Raw genomic sequence first — 25,655 nt, 5'->3', positions numbered from 1 at the left:
AATGTAGTCTTCAGTGCAGCCTCCAGTACAGTATACAATGCAGCTTTCTCTACAATATACAATGTAGTCTCCAGTGCAGCCTCCAGTACAGTATACAATGCAGCTTCCTCTACAATATACAGTGTAGTCTTCAGTGCAGCCTCCAGTACAGTATACAATGCAGCTTCCTTTTCAATATACAATGTAGTCTTCAGTGCAGCCTCCAGTACAGTATACAATGCAGCTTCCTCTACAATATACAATGTAGTCTCCAGTGCAGCCTCCAGTACAGTATACAATGCAGCCTTCTCTACAATATACAATGTAGTCTCCAGTGCAGCCTCCAGTACAGTATACAATGCAGCCTTCTCTACAATATACAATGTAGTCTTCAGTGCAGCCTCCAGTACAGTATACAATGCAGCTTCCTCTACAATATACAATGTAGTGTCCAGTGCAGCCTCCAGTACAGTGCACAATGCAGCTTCCTCTACAATATACAATGTAGTCTCCAGTGCAGCCTCCAGTACAGTATACAATGCAGCTTCCTCTACAATATACAATGTAGTCTCCAGTGCAGCCTCCAGTACAGTATACAATGCAGCCTTCTCTACAATATACAATGTAGTCTCCAGTGCAGCCTCCAGTACAGTATACAATGCAGCCTTCTCTACAATATACAATGTAGCCTCCAGTGCAGCCTCCAGTACAGTATACAATGCAGCTTCCTCTACAATATACAATGTAGTCTCCAGTGCAGCCTCCAGTACAGTATACAATGCAGCTTCCTCTACAATATACAATGTAGTGTCCAGTGCAGCCTCCAGTACAGTGCACAATGCAGCTTCCTCTACAATATACAATGTAGTCTCCAGTGCAGCCTCCAGTACAGTATACAATGCAGCCTTCTCTACAATATACAATGTAGTCTCCAGTGGAGCCTCCAGTACAGTATACAATGCAGCTTCCTCTACAATATACAATGTAGTCTCCAGTGCAGCCTCCAGTACAGTATACAATGCAGCTTCCTCTACAATATACAATGTAGTCTCCAGTGCAGCCTCCAGTACAGTATACAATGCAGCCTTCTCTACAATATACAATTTAGTCTCCAGTACAGCCTCCAGTACAGTATACAATGCAGCTTTCTCTACAATATACAATGTAGTCTTCAGTGCAGCCTCCAGTACAGTATACAATGCAGCTTCCTCTACAATATACAGTGTAGTCTCCAGTGCAGCCTCCAGTACAGTATACAATGCAGCTTCCTCTACAATATACAATGTAGTCTCCAGTGCAGCCTCCAGTACAGTATACAATGCAGCTTCCTCTACAATATACAATGTAGTCTCCAGTGCAGCCTCCAGTACAGTATACAATGCAGCTTCCTCTACAATATACAATGTAGTCTCCAGTGCAGCCTCCAGTACAGTATACAATGCAGCTTCCTCTACAATATACAGTGTAGTCTCCAGTGCAGCCTCCAGTACAGTATACAATGCAGCTTCCTCTACAATATACAATGTAGTCTCCAGTGCAGCCTCCAGTACAGTATACAATGCAGCCTTCTCTACAATATACAATTTAGTCTCCAGTGCAGCCTCCAGTACAGTATACAATGCAGCTTTCTCTACAATATACAATGTAGTCTTCAGTGCAGCCTCCAGTACAGTATACAATGCAGCTTCCTCTACAATATACAGTGTAGTCTCCAGTGCAGCCTCCAGTACAGTATACAATGCAGCTTCCTCTACAATATACAATGTAGTCTCCAGTGCAGCCTCCAGTACAGTATACAATGCAGCTTCCTCTACAATATACAATGTAGTCTCCAGTGCAGCCTCCAGTACAGTATACAATGCAGCTTCCTCTACAATATACAATGTAGTCTCCAGTGCAGCCTCCAGTACAGTATACAATGCAGCTTCCTCTACAATATACAATGTAGTCTTCAGTGCAGCCTCCAGTACAGAATACAATGCAGCTTCCTCTACAATATACAGTGTAGTCTCCAGTGCAGCCTCCAGTACAGTACACAATGCAGCCTCCTCTACAATATACAATGTAGCCTCCAGTGCAGCCTCCAGTACAGTATACAATGCAGCTTCCTCTACAATATACAATGTAGTCTCCAGTGTAGTCTCCAGTACAGTATACAATACAGCTTCCTCTACAATATACAATGTAGTCTCCAGTGCAGCCTCCAGTACAGTATACAATGCAGCTTCCTCTACAATATACAGTGTAGTCTCCAGTGCAGCCTCCAGTACAGTATACAATGCAGCTTCCTCTACAATATACAATGTAGTCTCCAGTGCAGCCTCCAGTACAGTATACAATGCAGCTTCCTCTACAATATACAATGTAGTCTCCAGTGCAGCCTCCAGTACAGTACACAATGCAGCCTTCTCTACAATATACAGTGTAGTCTCCAGTGCAGCCTCCAGTACAGAATACATTGCAGCCTTCTCTACAATATACAGTGTAGTCTCCAGTGCAGCCTCCAGTACAGTATACAATGCAGCTTCCTCTACAATATACAATGTAGTCTTCAGTGCAGCCTCCAGTACAGTATACAATGCAGCCTTCAGTGCAGCCTCCAGTACAGTATACAATGCAGCTTCCTCTACAATATAGTCTCCAGTGCAGCCTCCAGTACAGTATACAATGCAGCCTTCTCTACAATATACAATGTAGTCTCCAGTGCAGCCTCCAGTACAGTATACAATGCAGCTTCCTCTACAATATACAGTGTAGTCTCCAGTGCAGCCTCCAGTACAGTATACAATGCAGCTTCCTCTACAATATACAATGTAGTCTCCAGTGCAGCCTCCAGTACAGTATACAATGCAGCTTCCTCTACAATATACAATGTAGTCTTCAGTGCAGCCTCCAGTACAGTATACAATGCAGCCTTCTCTACAATATACAATGTAGTCTCCAGTGCAGCCTCCAGTACAGTATACAATGCAGCGTTCTCTACAATATACAATGTAGTCTCCAGTGCAGCCTCCAGTACAGTATACAATGCAGCTTCCTCTACAATATACAATGTAGTCTCCAGTGCAGCCTCCAGTACAGTATACAATGCAGCCTTCTCTACAATATACAATGTAGTCTCCAGTGCAGCCTCCAGTACAGTATACAATGCAGCTTCCTCTACAATATACAATGTAGTCTTCAGTGCAGCCTCCAGTACAGTATACAATGCAGCTTCCTCTACAATATACAGTGTAGTCTCCAGTGCAGCCTCCAGTACAGTATACAATGCAGCCTTCTCTACAATATACAATGTAGTCTCCAGTGCAGCCTCCAGTACAGTATACAATGCAGCCTTCTCTACAATATACAATGTAGTCTCCAGTGCAGCCTCCAGTACAGTATACAATGCAGCTTCCTCTACAATATACAGTGTAGTCTTCAGTGCAGCCTCCAGTACAGTATACAATGCAGCTTCCTCTACAATATACAGTGTAGTTTCTAGTGCAGCCTCCAGTACAGTATACAATGCAGCCTTCTCTACAATATACAATGTAGTCTTCAGTGCAGCCTCCAGTACAGTATACAATGCAGCTTCCTCTACAATATACAGTGTAGTCTCCAGTGCAGCCTCCAGTACAGTATACAATGCAGCTTCCTCTACAATATACAATGTAGTCTCCAGTGCAGCCTCCAGTACAGTATACAATGTAGCTTCCTCTACAATATACAGTGTAGTCTCCAGTGCAGCCTCCAGTACAGTATACAATGCAGCTTCCTCTACAATATACAGTGTAGTCTTCAGTGCAGCCTCCAGTACAGTATACAATGCAACTTCCTCTACAATATACAATGTAGTCTCCAGTGCAGCCTCCAGTACAGTATACAATGCAGCCTTCTCTACAATATACAATGTAGTCTCCAGTGCAGCCTCCAGTACAGTATACAGTGTAGTCTTCAGTGCAGCCTCCAGTACAGTATACAATGCAGCTTCCTCTACAATATACAATGTAGTCTCCAGTGCAGCCTCCAGTACAGTATACAATGCAGCTTCCTCTACAATATACAGTGTAGTCTCCAGTGCAGCCTCCAGTACAGTATACAATGCAGCCTTCTCTACAAAATACCATGAAGTCTTCAGTGCAGCCTCCAGTACAGTATACAATGCAGCTTCCTCTACAATATACAATGTAGTCTCCAGTGCAGCCTCCAGTACAGTATACAATGCAGCTTCCTCTACAATATACAGTGTAGTCTCCAGTGCAGCCTCCAGTACAGTATACAATGCAGCTTCCTCTACAATATACAGTGTAGTCTTCAGTGCAGCCTCCAGTACAGTATACAATGCAGCTTCCTCTACAATATACAATGTAGTCTCCAGTGCAGCCTCCAGTACAGTATACAATGCAGCCTTCTCTACAATATACAATGTAGTCTCCAGTGCAGCCTCCAGTACAGTATACAATGCAGCTTCCTCTACAATATACAATGTAGTCTCCAGTGCAGCCTCCAGTACAGTATACAATGCAGCTTCCTCTACAATATACAGTGTAGTCTCCAGTGCAGCCTCCAGTACAGTATACAATGCAGCCTTCTCTACAATATACAGTGTAGTCTCCAGTGCAGCCTCCAGTACAGTATACAATGCAGCTTCCTCTACAATATACAGTGTAGTCTTCAGTGCAGCCTCCAGTACAGTATACAATGCAGCTTCCACTACAATATACAGTGTAGTCTCCAGTGCAGCCTCCAATACAGTATACAATGCAGCTTCCTCTACAATATACAATGTAGTCTCCAGTGCAGCCTCCAGTACAGTATACAATGCAGCTTCCTCTACAATATACAGTGTAGTCTCCAGTGCAGCCTCCAGTACAGTATACAATGCAGCTTCCTTTACAATATACAGTGTAGTCTTCAGTGCAGCCTCCAGTACAGTATACAATGCAGCTTCCTCTACAATATACAATGTAGTCTCCAGTGCAGCCTCCAGTACAGTATACAATGCAGCCTTCTCTACAATATACAGTGTAGTCTCCAGTGCAGCCTCCAGTACAGTATACAATGCAGCTTCCTCTACAATATACAGTGTAGTCTTCAGTGCAGCCTCCAGTACAGTATACAATGCAGCTTCCTCTACAATATACAGTGTAGTCTCCAGTGCAGCCTCCAATACAGTATACAATGCAGCTTCCTCTACAATATACAATGTAGTCTTCAGTGCAGCCTCCAGTACAGTACACAATGCAGCCTTCTCTACAATATACAATGTAGTCTTCAGTGCAGCCTCCAGTACAGTATACAATGCAGCTTCCTCTACAATATACAATGTAGTCTCCAGTGCAGCCTCCAGTACAGTACACAATGCAGCTTCCTCTACAATATACAATGTAGTCTCCAGTGCAGCCTCCAGTACAGTATACAATGCAGCCTTCTCTACAATATACAGTGTAGTCTCCAGTGCAGCCTCCAGTACAGTATACAATGCAGCCTTCTCTACAATATACCATGAAGTCTTCAGTGCAGCCTCCAGTACAGTATACAATGCAGCTTCCTCTACAATATACAATGTAGTCTCCAGTGCAGCCTCCAGTACAGTATACAATGCAGCTTCCTCTACAATATACAATGTAGTCTCCAGTACAGTATACAATGCAGCTTCCTCTACAATATACAGTGCAGCCTCCAGTACAGTATACAATGCAGCTTCCTCTACAATATACAATGTAGTCTTCAGTGCAGCCTCCAGTACAGTATACAATGCAGCTTCCTCTACAATATACAGTGTAGTCTTCAGTGCAGCCTCCAGTACAGTATACAATGCAGCTTCCTCTACAATATACAATGTAGTCTCCAGTGCAGCCTCCAGTACAGTACACAATGCAGCTTCCTCAACAATATACAATGTAGTCTTCAGTGCAGCCTCCAGTACAGTATACAATGCAGCTTCCTCTACAATATACAATGTAGTCTCCAGTGCAGCCTCCAGTACAGTATACAATGCAGCTTCCTCAACAATATACAGTGTAGTCTCCAGTGCAGCCTCCAGTACAGAATACAATGCAGCTTCCTCTACAATATACAGTGTAGTCTTCAGTGCAGCCTCCAGTACAGTATACAATGCAGCCTCCTCTACAATATACAATGTAGTCTCCAGTGCAGCTTCCTCTACAATATACAATGTAGTCTTCAGTGCAGCCTCCAGTACAGTATACAATGCAGCTCCCTCTACAATATACAGTGTAGTCTTCAGTGCAGCCTCCAGTACAGTATACAATGCAGCCTCCTCTACAATATACAATGTAGTCTCCAGTGCAGCCTCCAGTACAGTATACAATGCAGCTTCCTCTATAATATACAATGTAGTCTTCAGTGCAGCCTCCAGTACAGTATACAATGCAGCTTCCTCTACAATATACAATGTAGTCTCCAGTGCAGCCTCCAGTACAGTATACAATGCAGCTCCCTCTACAATATACAGTGTAGTCTTCAGTGCAGCCTCCAGTACAGTATACAATGCAGCCTCCTCTACAATATACAATGTAGTCTCCAGTGCAGCCTCCAGTACAGTATACAATGCAGCTTCCTCTATAATATACAATGTAGTCTTCAGTGCAGCCTCCAGTACAGTATACAATGCAGCTTCCTTTACAATATACAATGTAGCCTCCAGTGCAGCCTCCAGTACAGTATACAATGCAGCTTCCTTTACAATATACAATGTAGTCTCCAGTGCAGCCTCCAGTACAGTATACAATGCAGCTTCCTCTACAATATACAATGTAGTCTTCAGTACAGCCTCCAGTACAGTATACAATGCAGCCTTCTCTACAATATACAATGTAGTCTTCAGTGCAGCCTCCAGTACAGTATACAATGCAGCTTCCTCTACAATATACAATGTAGCCTCCAGTACAGTATACAATGCAGCTTCCTCTACAATATACAGTGTAGTCTCCAGTGCAGCCTCCAGTACAGTATACAATGCAGCTTCCTCTACAATATACAATGTAGTCTCCAGTGCAGCCTCCACTACAGTACACAATGCAGCTTCCTCTACAATATACAATGTAGTCTCCAGTGCAGCCTCCAGTACAGTATACAATGCAGCTTCCTCTACAATATACAGTGTAGTCTCCAGTGCAGCCTCCAGTACAGTATACAATGCAGCTTCCTCTACAATATACAATGTAGTCTCCAGTGCAGCCTCCACTACAGTATACAATGCAGCTTCCTCTACAATATACAATGTAGTCTCCAGTGCAGCCTCCAGTACAGTATACAATGCAGCTTCCTCTACAATATACAGTGTAGTCTCCAGTGCAGCCTCCAGTACAGTATACAATGCAGCCTCCTCTACAATATACAATGTAGTCTCCAGTGCAGCCTCCAGTACAGTATACAATGCAGCTTCCTCTACAATATACAATGTAGTCTCCAGTGCAGCCTCCAGTACAGTATACAATGCAGCCTTCTCTACAATATACAGTGTAGTCTTCAGTGCAGCCTCCAGTACAGTACACAATGCAGCTTCCTCTACAATATACAATGTAGTCTTCAGTGCAGCCTCCAGTACAGTATACAATGCAGCCTTCTCTACAATATACAGTGTAGTCTCCAGTGCAGCCTCCAGTACAGTATACAATGCAGCCTTCTCTACAATATACAGTGTAGTCTCCAGTGCAGCCTCCAGTACAGTATACAATGCAGCCTTCTCTACAATATACAATGTAGTCTCCAGTGCAGCCTCCAGTACAGTATACAATGCAGCCTTCTCTACAATATACAATGTAGTCTCCAGTGCAGCCTCCAGTACAGTATACAATGCAGCCTTCTCTACAATATACAATGTAGTCTCCAGTGCAGCCTCCAGTACAGTATACAATGCAACCTTCTCTACAATATACAATGTAGTCTTCAGTGCAGCCTCCAGTACAGTATACAATGCAGCTTCCTCTACAATATACAATGTAGTCTCCAGTGCAGCCTCCAGTACAGTATACAATGCAGCCTTCTCTACAATATACAATGTAGTCTCCAGTGCAGCCTCCAGTACAGTATACAATGCAGCCTTCTCTACAATATACAATGTAGTCTCCAGTGCAGCCTCCAGTACAGTATACAATGCAGCTTCCTCTACAATATACAATGTAGTCTTCAGTGCAGCCTCCAGTACAGTATACAATGCAGCCTTCTCTACAATATACAGTGTAGTCTTCAGTGCAGCCTCCAGTACAGTATACAATGCAGCTTCCTCTACAATATACAATGTAGTCTCCAGTGCAGCCTCCAGTACAGTATACAATGCAGCTTTCTCTACAATATACAGTGTAGTCTCCAGTGCAGTATACAATGCAGCGTTCTCTACAATATACAATGTAGCCTCCAGTGCAGCCTCCAGTACAGTACACAATGCAGCCTTCTCTACAATATACAATGTAGTCTCCAGTGCAGCCTCCAGTACAGTACACAATGCAGCCTTCTCTACAATATACAATGTAGCCTCCAGTGCAGCCTCCAGTACAGTATACAATGCAGTTTCCTCTACAATATACAATGTAGTCTCCAGTGCAGCCTCCAGTACAGTATACAATGCAGCCTTCTCTACAATATACAATGTAGTCTTCAGTGCAGCCTCCAGTACAGTATACAATGCAGCTTCCTCTACAATATACAATGTAGCCTCCAGTACAGTATACAATGCAGCTTCCTCTACAATATACAGTGTAGTCTCCAGTGCAGCCTCCAGTACAGTATACAATGCAGCTTCCTCTACAATATACAATGTAGTCTCCAGTGCAGCCTCCAGTACAGTATACAATGCAGCTTCCTCTACAATATACAATGTAGTCTCCAGTGCAGCCTCCACTACAGTATACAATGCAGCTTCCTCTACAATATACAATGTAGTCTCCAGTGCAGCCTCCAGTACAGTATACAATGCAGCTTCCTCTACAATATACAGTGTAGTCTCCAGTGCAGCCTCCAGTACAGTATACAATGCAGCTTCCTCTACAATATACAATGTAGTCTCCAGTGCAGCCTCCAGTACAGTATACAATGCAGCCTTCTCTACAATATACAGTGTAGTCTTCAGTGCAGCCTCCAGTACAGTACACAATGCAGCTTCCTCTACAATATACAATGTAGTCTTCAGTGCAGCCTCCAGTACAGTATACAATGCAGCCTTCTCTACAATATACAGTGTAGTCTCCAGTGCAGCCTCCAGTACAGTATACAATGCAGCCTTCTCTACAATATACAGTGTAGTCTCCAGTGCAGCCTCCAGTACAGTATACAATGCAGCCTTCTCTACAATATACAATGTAGTCTCCAGTGCAGCCTCCAGTACAGTATACAATGCAGCCTTCTCTACAATATACAATGTAGTCTCCAGTGCAGCCTCCAGTACAGTATACAATGCAGCCTTCTCTACAATATACAATGTAGTCTCCAGTGCAGCCTCCAGTACAGTATACAATGCAACCTTCTCTACAATATACAATGTAGTCTTCAGTGCAGCCTCCAGTACAGTATACAATGCAGCTTCCTCTACAATATACAATGTAGTCTCCAGTGCAGCCTCCAGTACAGTATACAATGCAGCCTTCTCTACAATATACAATGTAGTCTCCAGTGCAGCCTCCAGTACAGTATACAATGCAGCCTTCTCTACAATATACAATGTAGTCTCCAGTGCAGCCTCCAGTACAGTATACAATGCAGCTTCCTCTACAATATACAATGTAGTCTTCAGTGCAGCCTCCAGTACAGTATACAATGCAGCCTTCTCTACAATATACAGTGTAGTCTTCAGTGCAGCCTCCAGTACAGTATACAATGCAGCTTCCTCTACAATATACAATGTAGTCTCCAGTGCAGCCTCCAGTACAGTATACAATGCAGCTTTCTCTACAATATACAGTGTAGTCTCCAGTGCAGTATACAATGCAGCGTTCTCTACAATATACAATGTAGCCTCCAGTGCAGCCTCCAGTACAGTACACAATGCAGCCTTCTCTACAATATACAATGTAGTCTCCAGTGCAGCCTCCAGTACAGTACACAATGCAGCCTTCTCTACAATATACAATGTAGCCTCCAGTGCAGCCTCCAGTACAGTATACAATGCAGTTTCCTCTACAATATACAATGTAGTCTCCAGTGCAGCCTCCAGTACAGTATACAATGCAGCTTCCTCTACAATATACAATGTAGCCTCCAGTACAGTATACAATGCAGCTTCCTCTACAATATACAGTGTAGTCTCCAGTGCAGCCTCCAGTACAGTATACAATGCAGCTTCCTCTACAATATACAATGTAGTCTCCAGTGCAGCCTCCACTACAGTACACAATGCAGCTTCCTCTACAATATACAATGTAGTCTCCAGTGCAGCCTCCAGTACAGTATACAATGCAGCTTCCTCTACAATATACAGTGTAGTCTCCAGTGCAGCCTCCAGTACAGTATACAATGCAGCTTCCTCTACAATATACAATGTAGTCTCCAGTGCAGCCTCCACTACAGTATACAATGCAGCTTCCTCTACAATATACAATGTAGTCTCCAGTGCAGCCTCCAGTACAGTATACAATGCAGCTTCCTCTACAATATACAGTGTAGTCTCCAGTGCAGCCTCCAGTACAGTATACAATGCAGCTTCCTCTACAATATACAATGTAGTCTCCAGTGCAGCCTCCAGTACAGTATACAATGCAGCCTTCTCTACAATATACAGTGTAGTCTTCAGTGCAGCCTCCAGTACAGTACACAATGCAGCTTCCTCTACAATATACAATGTAGTCTTCAGTGCAGCCTCCAGTACAGTATACAATGCAGCCTTCTCTACAATATACAGTGTAGTCTCCAGTGCAGCCTCCAGTACAGTATACAATGCAGCCTTCTCTACAATATACAGTGTAGTCTCCAGTGCAGCCTCCAGTACAGTATACAATGCAGCCTTCTCTACAATATACAATGTAGTCTCCAGTGCAGCCTCCAGTACAGTATACAATGCAGCCTTCTCTACAATATACAATGTAGTCTCCAGTGCAGCCTCCAGTACAGTATACAATGCAGCCTTCTCTACAATATACAATGTAGTCTCCAGTGCAGCCTCCAGTACAGTATACAATGCAGCCTTCTCTACAATATACAATGTAGTCTTCAGTGCAGCCTCCAGTACAGTATACAATGCAGCTTCCTCTACAATATACAATGTAGTCTCCAGTGCAGCCTCCAGTACAGTATACAATGCAGCCTTCTCTACAATATACAATGTAGTCTCCAGTGCAGCCTCCAGTACAGTATACAATGCAGCCTTCTCTACAATATACAATGTAGTCTCCAGTGCAGCCTCCAGTACAGTATACAATGCAGCTTCCTCTACAATATACAATGTAGTCTTCAGTGCAGCCTCCAGTACAGTATACAATGCAGCCTTCTCTACAATATACAGTGTAGTCTTCAGTGCAGCCTCCAGTACAGTATACAATGCAGCTTCCTCTACAATATACAATGTAGTCTCCAGTGCAGCCTCCAGTACAGTATACAATGCAGCTTTCTCTACAATATACAGTGTAGTCTCCAGTGCAGTATACAATGCAGCGTTCTCTACAATATACAATGTAGCCTCCAGTGCAGCCTCCAGTACAGTACACAATGCAGCCTTCTCTACAATATACAATGTAGTCTCCAGTGCAGCCTCCAGTACAGTACACAATGCAGCCTTCTCTACAATATACAATGTAGCCTCCAGTGCAGCCTCCAGTACAGTATACAATGCAGTTTCCTCTACAATATACAATGTATTCTCCAGTGCAGCCTCCAGTACAGTATACAATGCAGCCTTCTCTACAATATACAATGTAGTCTCCAGTGCAGCCTCCAGTACAGTATACAATGCAGCTTCCTCTACAATATACAATGTAGTCTCCAGTGCAGCCTCCAGTACAGTATACAATGCAGCTTCCTCTACAATATACAATGTAGTCTTCAGTGCAGCCTCCAGTACAGTATACAATGCAGCTTCCTCTACAATATACAGTGTAGTCTTCAGTGCAGCCTCCAGTACAGTATACAATGCAGCCTCCTCTACAATATACAGTGTAGTCTTCAGTGTAGCCTCCAGTAGAGTATACAATGCAGCTTCCTCTACAATATACAATGTAGTCTCCAGTGCAGCCTCCAGTACAGTATACAATGCAGCTTCCTCTACAATATACAGTGTAGTCTTCAGTGCAGCCTCCAGTACAGTATACAATGCAGCCTTCTCTACAATATACAATGTAGTCTCCAGTGCAGCCTCCAGTACAGTATACAATGCAGCTTCCTCTACAATATACAATGTAGTCTTCAGTGCAGCCTCCAGTACAGTATACAATGCAGCCTTCTCTACAATATACAGTGTAGTCTCCAGTGCAGCCTCCAGTACAGTATACAATGCAGCCTTCTCTACAATATACAGTGTAGTCTCTAGTGCAGCCTCCAGTACAGTATACAATGCAGCCTTCTCTACAATATACAATGTAGTCTCCAGTGCAGCCTCCAGTACAGTATACAATGCAGCCTTCTCTACAATATACAATGTAGTCTCCAGTGCAGCCTCCAGTACAGTATACAATGCAGCTTCCTCTACAATATACAATGTAGTCTTCAGTGCAGCCTCCAGTACAGTATACAATGCAGCTTCCTCTACAATATACAATGTAGTCTCCAGTGCAGCCTCCAGTGCAGTATACAATGCAGCGTTCTCTACAATATACAATGTAGCCTCCAGTGCAGCCTCCAGTACAGTACACAATGCAGCCTTCTCTACAATATACAATGTAGTCTCCAGTGCAGCCTCCAGTACAGTACACAATGCAGCCTTCTCTACAATATACAATGTAGCCTCCAGTGCAGCCTCCAGTACAGTATACAATGCAGCTTCCTCTACAATATACAATGTAGTCTCCAGTGCAGCCTCCAGTACAGTATACAATGCAGCCTTCTCTACAATATACAATGTAGTCTCCAGTGCAGCCTCCAGTACAGTATACAATGCAGCTTCCTCTACAATATACAATGTAGTCTCCAGTGCAGCCTCCAGTACAGGATACAATGCAGCTTCCTCTACAATATACAGTGTAGCCTCCAGTGCAGCCTCCAGTACAGTATACAATGCAGCCTTCTCTACAATATACAATGTAGTCTCCAGTGCAGCCTCCAGTACATTATACAATGCAGCTTCCTCTACAATATACAATGTAGTCTTCAGTGCAGCCTCCAGTACAGTATACAATGCAGCCTTCTCTACAATATACAATGTAGTCTCCAGTGCAGCCTCCAGTAGAGTATACAATGCAGCTTCCTCTACAATATACAGTGTAGTCTTCAGTGCAGCCTCCAGTACAGTATACAATGCAGCCTTCTCTACAATATACAATGTAGTCTCCAGTGCAGCCTCCAGTACAGTATACAATGCAGCTTCCTCTACAATATACAGTGTAGTCTTCAGTGCAGCCTCCAGTACAGTATACAATGCAGCTTCCTCTACAATATACAGTGTAGTCTTCAGTGCAGCCTCCAGTACAGTATACAATGCAGCCTTCTCTACAATATACAGTGTAGTCTTCAGTGCAGCCTCCAGTACAGTATACAATGCAGCTTCCTCTACAATATACAGTGTAGTCTCCAGTGCAGCCTCCAGTACAGTATACAATGCAGCTTCCTCTTCAATATACAATTTAGTCTCCAGTGCAGCCTCCAGTACAGTATACAATGCAGCCTTCTCTACAATATACAATGTAGTCTCCAGTGCAGCCTCCAATACAGTATACAATGCAGCTTCCTCTACAATATACAATGTAGTCTCCAGTGCAGCCTCCAGTACAGTATACAATGCAGCTTCCTCTTCAATATACAATTTAGTCTCCAGTGCAGCCTCCAGTACAGTATACAATGCAGCCTTCTCTACAATATACAATGTAGCCTCCAGTGCAGCCTCCAGTACAGTATACAATGCAGCTTCCTCTACAATATACAGTGTAGTCTCCAGTGCAGCCTCCAGTACAGTATACAATGCAGCTTCCTCTACAATATACAATATAGTCTTCAGTACAGCCTCCATTACAGTAAACAATGCAGCTTCCTCTACAATATACAATGTAGTCTCCAGTGCAGCCTCCAGTACAGTATACAATGCAGCTACCTCTACAATATACAGTGTAGTCTCCAGTGCAGCCTCCAGTACAGTATACAATGCAGCTTCCTCTACAATATAGTCTCCAGTGCAGCCTCCAGTACAGTATACAATGCAGCTTCCTCTACAATATACAGTGTAGTCTCCAGTGCAGCCTCCAGTACAGTATACAATGCAGCTTCCTCTACAATATACAGTGTAGCCTCCATTGCAGCCTCCAGTACAGTATACAATGCAGCTTCCTCTACAATATACAATGTAGTCTTCAGTGCAGCCTCCAGTACAGTATACAATGCAGCTTCCTCTACAATATACAGTGTAGTCTCCAGTGCAGCCTCCAGTACAGTACACAATGCAGCCTTCTCTACAATATACAATGTAGTCTTCAGTGCAGCCTCCAGTACAGTATACAATGCAGCTTCCTCTACAATATACAGTGTAGTCTCCAGTGCAGCCTCCAGTACAGTATACAATGCAGCTTCCTCTACAATATACAGTGTAGTCTCCAGTGCAGCCTCCAGTACAGTATACAATGCAGCCTTCAGTGCAGCCTCCAGTACAGTACACAATGCAGCCTTCTCTACAATATACAATGTCGTCTTCAGTGCAGCCTCCAGTACAGTATACAATGCAGCCTTCAGTGCAGCCTCCAGTACAGTACACAATGCAGCTTCCTCTACAATATACAGTGTAGTCTTCAGTGCAGCCTCCAGTACAGTACACAATGCAGCTTCCTCTACAATATACAGTGTAGTCTCCAGTGCAGCCTCCAGTACAGTACACAATGCAGCTTCCTCTACAATATACAATGTAGTCTCCAGTGCAGCCTCCAGTACAGTATACAATGCAGCCTTCTCTACAATATACAGTGTAGTCTCCAGTGCAGCCTCCAGTACAGTATACAATGCAGCTTCCTCTACAATATACAGTGTAGTCTCTAGTGCAGCCTCCAGTACAGTATACAATGCAGCTTCCTCTACAATATACAATGTAGTCTCCAGTGCAGCCTCCAGTACAGTACACAATGCAGCTTCCTCTACAATATACAATGTAGTCTCCAGTGCAGCCTCCAGTACAGTATACAATGCAGCTTCCTCTACAATATACAATGTAGTCTCCAGTGCAGCCTCCAGTACAGTACACAATGCAGCTTCCTCTACAATATACAGTGCAGCCTCCAGTGCAGCCTCCAGTACAGTATACAATGCAGCCTTCTCTACAATATACAGTGCAGCCTCCAGTGCAGCCTCCAGTACAGTATACAATGCAGCCTTCTCTACAATATACAGTGTAGTCTCCAGTGCAGCCTCCAGTACAGTATACAATGCAGCTTCCTCTACAATATACAGTGTAGTCTCTAGTGCAGCCTCCAGTACAGTATACAATGCAGCTTCCTCTACAATATACAATGTAGTCTCCAGTGCAGCCTCCAGTACAGTATACAATGCAGCTTCCTCTACAATATACAATGTAGTCTCCAGTGCAGCCTCCAGTACAGTACACAATGCAGCTTCCTCTACAATATACAGTGCAGCCTCCAGTGCAGCCTCCAGTACAGTATACAATGCAGCCTTCTCTACAATATACAGTGCAGCCTCCAGTGCAGCCTCCAGTACAGTATACAATGCAGCCTTCTCTACAATATACAATGTAGTCTCCAGTGCAGCCTCCAGTACAGTATACAATGCAGCTTCCTCTACAATATACAGTGTAGTCTCCAGTGCAGCCTCCAGTACAGTATACAATGCAGCTTCCTCTACAATATACAATGTAGTCTCCAGTGCAGCCTCCAGTACAGTATACAATGCAGCTTCCTCTACAATATACAATGTAGTCTCCAGTGCAGCCTCCAGTACAGTATACAATGCAGCTTCCTCTACAATATACAATGTAGTCTCCAGTGCAGCCTCCAGTACAGTATACAATGCAGCCTTCTCTACAATATACAGTGTAGTCTCCAGTGCAGCCTCCAGTACAGTATACAATGCAGCTTCCTCTACAATATACAGTGTAGTCTTCAGTGCAGCCTCCAGTACAGTATACAATGCAGCTTCCTCTACAATATACAATGTAGTCTCCAGTGCAGCCTCCAGTACAGTATACAATGCAGCCTTCTCTACAATATACAGTGCAGCCTCCAGTGCAGCCTCCAGTACAGTACACAATGCAGCCTTCTCTACAATATACCATGAAGTCTTCAGTGCAGCCTCCAGTACAGTATACAATGCAGCCTTCTCTACAATATACAATGTAGTCTCCAGTGCAGCCTCCAGTACAGTATACAATGCAGCTTCCTCTACAATATACAATGTAGTCTCCATTGCAGCCTCCAGTACAGTATACAATGAAGCCTTCTCTACAATATACAGTGTAGTCTTCAGTGCAGCCTCCAGTACAGTATACAATGCAGCTTCCTCTACAATATACAATGTAGTCTCCAGTGCAGCCTCCAGTACAGTATACAATGCAGCCTTCTCTACAATATACAGTGCAGCCTCCAGTGCAGCCTCCAGTACAGTACACAATGCAGCCTTCTCTACAATATACAATGTAGTCTCCAGTGCAGCCTCCAGTACAGTACACAATGCAGCCTTCTCTACAATATACAATGTAGTCTCCAGTGCAGCCTCCAGTACAGTATACAATGCAGCTTCCTCTACAATATACAATGTAGTCTCCAGTGCAGCCTCCAGTACAGTATACAATGCAGCCTTCTCTACAATATACAGTGTAGTCTTCAGTGCAGCCTCCAGTACAGTATACAATGCAGCCTTCTCTACAATATACAATGTAGTCTCCAGTGCAGCCTCCAGTACAGTATACAATGCAGCCTTCTCTACAATATACAGTGTAGTCTCCAGTGCAGCCTCCAGTACAGTACACAATGCAGCTTCCTCTACAATATACAATGTAGTCTCCAGTGCAGCCTCCAGTACAGTATACAATGCAGCTTCCTCTACAATATACAATGTAGTCTCCTGTGCAGCCTCCAGTACAGTACACAATGCAGCTTCCTCTACAATATACAATGTAGTCTCCAGTGCAGCCTCCAGTACAGTATACAATGCAGCCTTCTCTACAATATACAATGTAGTCTCCAGTGCAGCCTCCAGTACAGTATACAATGCAGCCTTCTCTACAATATACAATGTAGTCTCCAGTGCAGCCTCCAGTACAGTATACAATGCAGCTTCCTCTACAATATACAATGTAGTCTCCAGTGCAGCCTCCAGTACAGTATACAATGCAGCCTTCTCTACAATATACAGTGTAGTCTCCAGTGCAGCCTCCAGTACAGTATACAATGCAGCTTCCTCTACAATATACAATGTAGTCTCCAGTGCAGCCTCCAGTACAGTATACAATGCAGCTTCCTCTACAATATACAATGTAGTCTCCAGTGCAGCCTCCAGTACAGTATACAATGCAGCCTTCTCTACAATATACAGTGCAGCCTCCAGTGCAGCCTCCAGTACAGTACACAATGCAGCCTTCTCTACAATATACAATGTAGTCTCCAGTGCAGCCTCCAGTACAGTATACAATGCAGCTTCCTCTACAATATACAGTGTAGTCTCCTGTGCAGCCTCCAGTACAGTATACAATGCAGCCTTCTCTACAATATACAGTGTAGTCTTCAGTGCAGCCTCCAGTACAGTATACAATGCAGCTTCCTCTACAATATACAATGTAGTCTCCAGTGCAGCCTCCAGTACAGTATACAATGCAGCTTCCTCTACAATATACAGTGTAGTCTTCAGTGCAGCCTCCAGGACAGTATACAATGCAGCTTCCTCTACAATATACAGTGTAGTCTCCAGTGCAGCCTCCAGTACAGTATACAATGCAGCCTTCTCTACAATATACAGTGTAGTCTTCAGTGCAGCCTCCAGTACAGTATACAATGCAGCCTTCTCTACAATATACAGTGCAGCCTCCAGTGCAGCCTCCAGTACAGTATACAATGCAGCTTCCTCTACAATATACAATGTAGTCTCCAGTGCAGCCTCCAGTACAGTATACAATGCAGCTTCCTCTACAATATACAATGTAGTCTCCAGTGCAGCCTCCAGTACAGTATACAATGCAGCCTTCTCTACAATATACAGTGTAGTCTCCAGTGCAGCCTCCAGTACAGTATACAATGCAGCCTTCTCTACAATATACAGTGCAGCCTCCAGTGCAGCCTCCAGTACAGTACACAATGCAGCCTTCTCTACAATATACAATGTAGTCTCCAGTGCAGCCTCCAGTACAGTACACAATGCAGCTTCCTCTACAATATACAATGTAGTCTCCAGTGCAGCCTCCAGTACAGTATACAATGCAGCTTCCTCTACAATATACAATGTAGTCTCCTGTGCAGCCTCCAGTACAGTATACAATGCAGCTTCCTCTACAATATACAGTGTAGTCTTCAGTACAGCCTCCAGTACAGTATACAATGCAGCTTCCTCTACAATATACAGTGTAGTCTCTAGTGCAGCCTCCAGTACAGTATACAATGCAGCCTCCTCTACAATATACAATGTAGTCTCCAGTGCAGCCTCCAGTACAGTATACAATGCAGCTTCCTCTACAATATACAGTGTAGTCTTCAGTACAGCCTCCAGTACAGTACACAATGCAGCTTCCTCTACAATATACAATGTAGTCTCCAGTGCAGCCTCCAGTACAGTACACAATGCAGCTTCCTCTACAATATACAGTGTAGTCTCCAGTGCAGAGCAATCTCCCGTATAGTACACACTGACCCTCCAATGTGGTATACAATGCAGCCTCTTGTTGGTAATAAAAATCAGGGTCACCGGGGATGGTAATATATATGATCTTTAGGGTCACCGGGTGATGGTAATATACGGTATATGATTTTTAGGGTCACTGGGGGATGGTAATATACGGTATATTATTTTTAGGGTCACCGGGGGATGGTAATATATATGATTTTTAGGGTCACCGGGGATGGTAATATATATGATTTTTAGGGTCACCGGGGATGGTAATATACATGATTTTTAGGGTCACCGGGGGATGGTGATGTACACGATTTGTCGGGTCACCTGGGTCGGCGTCTGGACTCGCCCCGTCACCCTCTGTCTGGTCCTCCTGGTGGTTTTGCTGGTTGTTTCCTGCATAGAATGAAATGCACATTACGGTCGTATAATGCCCCATGGATCAATTCAGATCTGCCTCCAGGACTACTGCCCCCAGCATCCTCATACCTGGGCTTTCCTCCGCTGTCTTCAGTATGTGGAGCTCATACTCATTTTCAACCTTACCTGTTAGACAAATAATAGGGTCACACAGGTAAACAGGCCGACTGCAGGGTACCAGGGATGCAGAAGTATCAGCAGTATTGTGAGCGCAGCTCTGGATGTGACCGGTGTATAACACATGATATATAAGCAGTATTGTGAACGCAGCTCTGGATGTGACCGGTATATAACACATGATATATGTGCAGTATGGTGAGTGCAGCTCTGGATGTGACCGGTATATAACACATGATATATGAGCAGTATGGTGAGTGCAGCTCTGGAGGTGACTGCTGTCGCTTAGCTCATTGGCTGATTTACCGTAGTGCGGCTCCCCCGCTTTCATTTCCACTGCCGGCTTCTCCTTTGTTGTGGTCACAGGTTTTGAGGATCTGGTGAACAGAGAGATGAGACCATGAGAACATGAAGAGGGGCCCCGACCAGAGAATGGAGGCGGCCATGATGGCGTGCGTCCTACCTGCTCTTTGCTGAGGAAATGTCTTTTCCTGCAAGAAGAAAACAAGATGATGAAGCTTCAAGGATTTCCACATCCGGCCAGACATACAGTATGTATCACTAGTAAGGGCAGATATAGCCGATTCAGCTGCACAAGGGCCCTCAGGGGCCACACAAACTGTCTCTTGCTGCTGGACTCATAAATGACACAGACCCTGCAGACGTTACTGTATGTCTGAGCTGGTTTGTGATTAGCTGATGATTCAGGGTCTGTCTCAACCACAGAAGTAAGGGGTCCTGCAGCCTTCAGTACAGGGAGATGACCCCTTCATTGCTCTAGACCACCAGGGATGCTATGAGTTACCACTATACACTAGACCACCAGGGATGCTATGAGTTACCACTATACACTAGACCACCAGGGATGCTATGATTTACCACTATACTCTAGACCACCAGGGATGCTATGATTTACCACTATACTCTAGACCACCAGGGATGCTATGATTTACCACTATACTCTAGACCACCAGGGATGCTATGATTTACCACTATACTCTAGACCACCAGGGATGCTATGATTTACCACTATACTCTAGACCACCGGGGTGCTATGATTTACCACTATACTCTAGTATACCAAGAATGCTATGTACTATACTTTAGACCACCAGGGATGCTATGATCTATCACTATACTCTAGACCACCAGGGATGCTATGATTTACCACTATACTCTAGACCACCAGGGATGCTATGATTTACCACTATACTCTAGAATACCAAGAATGCTATGATTTACCACTATACTCTAGACCACTAGGGATGCTATGATTTACCACTATACTCTAGACCACCAGGGATGCTATGATTTACCACTATACTCTAGACCACCAGGGATGCTATGATTTACCACTATACTCTAGACCACCAGGGATGCTATGATTTACCACTATACTCTAGACCACCAGGGATGCTATGATTTACCACTATACTCTAGACCACCAGGGATGCTATGATTTACCACTATACTCTAGACCACCAGGGATGCTATGATTTACCACTATACTCTAGACCACCAGGGATGCTATGATTTACCACTATACTCTAGAATACCAAGAATGCTATGATTTACCACTATACTCTAGACCACTAGGGATGCTATGATTTACCACTCTACTCTAGTATACCAAGAATGCTATGATTTACCACTATACTCTAGTATACCAAGAATGCTATGATTTACCACTATACTCTAGACCACCAGGGATGCTATGATTTACCACTATACTCTAGACCACCAGGGATAATAGCATTAATCCTTTCAGTACCTGAGACCACCAGGCATGATAATATTACCCCGTTACTGCCCTAGTCCACCAGAGATGATGTTGCCACCATCTTTCCATGAACGCGGCGCTGTGCCATGTGATTCGCACGCCCTGTGGCTGCGGCGTCTCACATCTGGACATGACGTAAATTCCAACATCCTAACTGTATCTAGAATAAATATTTGCCCCCCGCGGCTTTTACCCTTCTTCTTCTTGTCCGTGTGCATGTAGGCGCAGATGGCGATGGCGGCTAGGACGATCAGCAAGACAAAGGTGCCAATAACCGCCTTCTTCCATGTGGCGAGGACCGCTAAAAGCAAAAAAAAACACTCCGTTCAGCCAGTCTCCCATAATGCATTGCCCTGTGCTGTATCACCTAGTGGGAGATGTGGTGTTTCCCGCTCTGCACCACGGCAGAGAGTGTTCTGTGCAGATACTGAACCAGCAGGGGTTAACAACCCCCAACCCCCCCCAAAAAAATATATAAAAAATGACAGGATGACCAGTGTATGGGCGTAGCGGGACCTGAATGGGGATCCCTGTCTCTTAACTCAGATATATCTAGTGGGGTTTTTGAAAATGTGTTTTCCACACAACCAACAGCTTTGGATGTGAGTAGAGCATAAGATGTGTGCCCCTGTACCCCGCCCATTTGCAGATTTCTGACCTCTGGCGTCTGCAAAGCCGCTCCTGACCTCCTTGAGCGCCCGGTTAGATGCCACGCAGAAATAGGCGCCGTCCTCGTTCTTGCTGAAGGGGTGCACTTGGTGGGAGGCGTGCAGTTGCTTCGCTTCGGTCACGTTCCGCAGAAGGATCTCGCTTCCTTTCTTTCTATAGAAGAGGAAGGTGATTGGCAGCGTCCCGTTCTCTGCCTGGCAAATCAGGGAGAGTTCGGCGCCCTCCTCTATGTCGCCGTTGGGCTGGATGATGATCAGATTTACGCTGCTGATAGGGACTGCGGGAGAAGAGGAAAGATGGAGGGTGTCTGCTCCAATCACAGCCTAAGCTGGTTCACATTTTAACACTTGGTCATAGCACCGCATATTAGAATTATCTATGCAGCTTTGGATGTGACTAGAGCATAAGATGTGTACGTGTGCCATCGTTTCTCCACCCCATGGCGCCCACTGCACGTCCTTACCCACCCCTCCCTGTACAATGGTTACTTACTGATGACGGTGACATTCACGGTATTGCTGTACATCGTGCTATTTCCAGTATTACGGTTGATCGCCCGGCACCTGAATTGCCCGTGGTCATGTGACCTGGAGGAATTCACTAGAAATCGGGCCCCCATGTGTCCATATACCGTCTTTGTCTCCAGGACATCGTTCCCCAGGAGCAAGCTATACATTATGGGCGGTGTCCCGGACTCGCAGCGACAAGTCAGCTCCAGGGGGTCACCAAGGACCACCGACTTGTTGCTCCTCATAATGTGAGTCAGCACGGGGTTAATTACCGGAGCTAAAAGTAAAAGAAAAATATAAATGCGATATATATAACACCAGAATTCAAGCAGCGCTAAAAATATCCAAAGAAAACTAGCATGCGAGAAGCCGTGGAATTCTGCAGCACTCAGGGCGACGTTTCAGTCCTGACAGACTCCTATGGTCTCTACCAGGGGGGAGGTGTTCCCGTGGTCCGCAGAGCGTAGCCCGCACGCGGAAACACGTGCACAGAGAGCTGCGCCGCCCGCACTTTACACCTGACAACCTAACCCAAAAAATAAAATAGTGTTCTGAAGTGTAGTGCCACCCCCGAGGGGCATCGATGACGCAACTGATGACGTCTCAACTCGTCGCCCAGTGTCTACGTTTTCCACACTGGACATATCCGACCGGCGACATCTTCCCTAATTTTGTTACTTCTAAAGAACTACTTAACCTCCTAAATGGGAAAGAAGTATCTACTGGTATCTGACTGGAAGATGCCGCGGGTCGGTGACGGCAGAGTGTTCGGAATTCCTAATAGAACACAGAAGAGGGGGAAGCGACCCGTGACACACCTCGTGTACACGACCATGCTTTATAGTCAACATTGCAATGTAAAAATCCGCCCCTTTAAAGCCTTGATACGTTCTATCTTCTATGTTGGAGAAACTCCTCCTGATCTTAAAACAAGATGGAACCAACATCGATCTACTATTCGAAAAACCGCGAAGACTTGCCGGTGTCTAAACACTTTGTAGAGGTGGACATTCAGAAGACCATTTGAGGTTTGCAGTTATAAATCACATTCCGGTCTCACGCAAGGCCCCCTTGCGTGAGAACAGAATGTGATTTATAACTGCAAACCTCAAATGGTCTTCTGAATGTCCACCTCTACAAAGTGTTTAGACACCGGCAAGTCTTCGCGGTTTTTCGAATAGTAGATCGATGTTGGTTCCATCTTGTTTTAAGATCAGGAGGAGTTTCTCCAACATAGAAGATAGAACGAGGACACCATAGAACCTATTCTGTGTGTGGAGCCACAAGTCCAGGAGAGCTCCATTCTCTATCTCACGCCTGGATTAGGCGGTATGAAGCGGTCACCGGTAACTGCCCAATCTTCTAGGCGTTAAATAAGATCGCACTGATCTGTCCACCGATAGTCTTTGCCGAGGTGGCCGTCTACATGACATCAAAGGCTCGCCAAGAGAAGCCGTTATGTGCTGATGGCTGCTCCTGACAACTGACCATGGTTTATAGGTAATATCTGTGGTGTTCTTACTCACTTCACTATCACTACCCCTTCTTGACATCTGATCATTCAGTAGTTGGGATATGGAAGGACGTGCTTCACTCTCTCCAGTGTCGCTGGTTACACACGATCTGGAAAGTCCTCGATTTACAGTTACCGATCATTTGATCAATGGCCACTTCTAATCATGGACTACTCTTTTTGCCCTCAATAGGTGACCATATGGCAAAGATTTGAACATATCCCTAGGAGGTCATATCTCAACATTTTTGTCTGTGGGCTTTGTAAATAAATCAGTGGTCACTATTTTGTCCCTCACAGATATCTCCACATCCCAAAAATGTATGTGTTCACAAGAACATTCTAGAGTGAACTAAATACTAGAATTGATGTTAATAAAAAATGTATGAAATGAATGTAAATCCAATTCAGATTCTGTCGAATTCATAAAAACATCATCTATGTATCGCCCCCACCCGAGGACATGCCTAAAGCGGTGGCACGCATAGATTAATGTCTCCTCCATGTCAGTGACCACCATGTTGGCATTTGTTGGGGCCATGTTGGACCCCATGGCGGTCCCCTAGATTTACATAAAAAAAATAAAAAAAATCACATGCAAAAAGAAAATAATTGCGTGTAAGACCAAATGCAGAAATGAAATGCAGAAGATTCTTAAAGTAAATACAGCGTAAAAACTTACTAAAAATACTGTATGTCTCATCAAATGGTTGTTGCTGATTTACATAACTCTTTTTTACACCAAAAAAATAAAAATCCACTTGAGGCGCAGGCAGAAAACGGAACGGATACCATAAAAAACAGAAGTAAGAACGCTCGGAAAAAGAAGACGCCTCCCAACAACAAACCGTGGTAAATGCTTCTTCACGTGTTCTCACTGACATACGAGGGACAGTCTTGGAATAAGGACTTGATTTTTGCCCTACTGGTGACACCACTTGGTTTTGGGAGGTTAAATAGTTCTTTATAAGTAATAACATAGGGAAGATGTCGCCGGTCGGATATGTCCGGTGTGGAAAAACGTAGACACTGGGTGACGACCTGAGATGTCCTCAGTCGCGTTATCGATGCCTCTCGGGGGTGGCACAATTCGGTGATAATTCCCTTTTACTACACTTCAGAACACTTTTATTTTTCGGGCTAGATTGTCAGGTGTAAAGTGAGGGCGGCGCAACTCTCTGTGCACGTTTTTCCGTGTGTGTGGGGATGTGTGGGCTACGGTGGTAACGGTATAGGGGTGCACTGTGGAGCACCATCCCCCCCGGCTTCATCTTTATACAGCCGGCTCTGGTTAGATTACGTTTGGTTTACCCCAAGATGGCCGCATTTGTTTCAGAATGGACCTTTTCTGTTACAGGCGTCAAACTTCTGCTAATCATCAGCAAAAATAGTAGGTTTAGTTATACCGCGAGTATCGGTTCATTAGTTATACCGCAAGTATCGGTTCATTAGTTATACCGCGAGTACTGGTTCATTAGTTATACTGCGAGTATCGGTTCATTAGTTATACCGCGAGTACTGGTTCATTAGTTATACTGCGAGTATCGGTTCATTAGTTATACCGCAAGTATCGGTTCATTAGTTATACCTCAAGTATCGGTTCATTAGTTATACCGCGAGTACTGGTTCATTAGTTATACTGCGAGTATCGGTTCATTAGTTATACCTCAAGTATTGGTTCATTAGTTATACTGCGAGTATTGGATCATTAGTTATACTGCGAGTATCGGTTCATTAGTTATACCGCGAGTATCGGGTCATTAGTTATACC

At 44.3% G+C, this 25,655-nt stretch overlaps 1 protein-coding gene across 4 annotated transcripts in view; it reads right to left on the bottom strand.

Annotated features, from left to right (window-relative positions):
* PECAM1 (platelet and endothelial cell adhesion molecule 1) overlaps positions 1 to 25,655 on the bottom strand; it is a 64,047-nt gene that overhangs the window by 22,483 nt on the left and 15,909 nt on the right. Inside the window, exons 7-14 of one of the 4 annotated variants that reach the window (XM_040439014.1) lie at positions 22,355 to 22,648; positions 21,852 to 22,139; positions 21,387 to 21,494; positions 19,877 to 19,904; positions 19,720 to 19,790; positions 19,366 to 19,422; positions 19,118 to 19,272; positions 19,007 to 19,048 (exon numbers count right to left, since the gene is read on the bottom strand). In XM_040439014.1, coding sequence (XP_040294948.1) covers positions 19,022 to 19,048; positions 19,118 to 19,272; positions 19,366 to 19,422; positions 19,720 to 19,790; positions 19,877 to 19,904; positions 21,387 to 21,494; positions 21,852 to 22,139; positions 22,355 to 22,648 — 1,028 coding nt within the window. In that variant the 3' untranslated portion in view covers positions 19,007 to 19,021. Of the gene's footprint in view, positions 1 to 19,006; positions 19,049 to 19,117; positions 19,273 to 19,365; positions 19,423 to 19,719; positions 19,791 to 19,876; positions 19,905 to 21,386; positions 21,495 to 21,851; positions 22,140 to 22,354; positions 22,649 to 25,655 lie in introns of those variants that run through there. The other 3 variants (XM_040439015.1, XM_040439016.1, XM_040439017.1) reach the window with 3 other exon arrangements.

The sequence above is a fragment of the Bufo bufo genome, chromosome 6 (genome assembly GCF_905171765.1).
Source record: "Bufo bufo chromosome 6, aBufBuf1.1, whole genome shotgun sequence".
Classification (NCBI taxonomy): domain Eukaryota; kingdom Metazoa; phylum Chordata; class Amphibia; order Anura; family Bufonidae; genus Bufo; species Bufo bufo.
The sequence above is the reverse complement of the archived record's forward strand: the minus strand, read 5'-3'. Positions and strand labels throughout refer to the sequence as shown.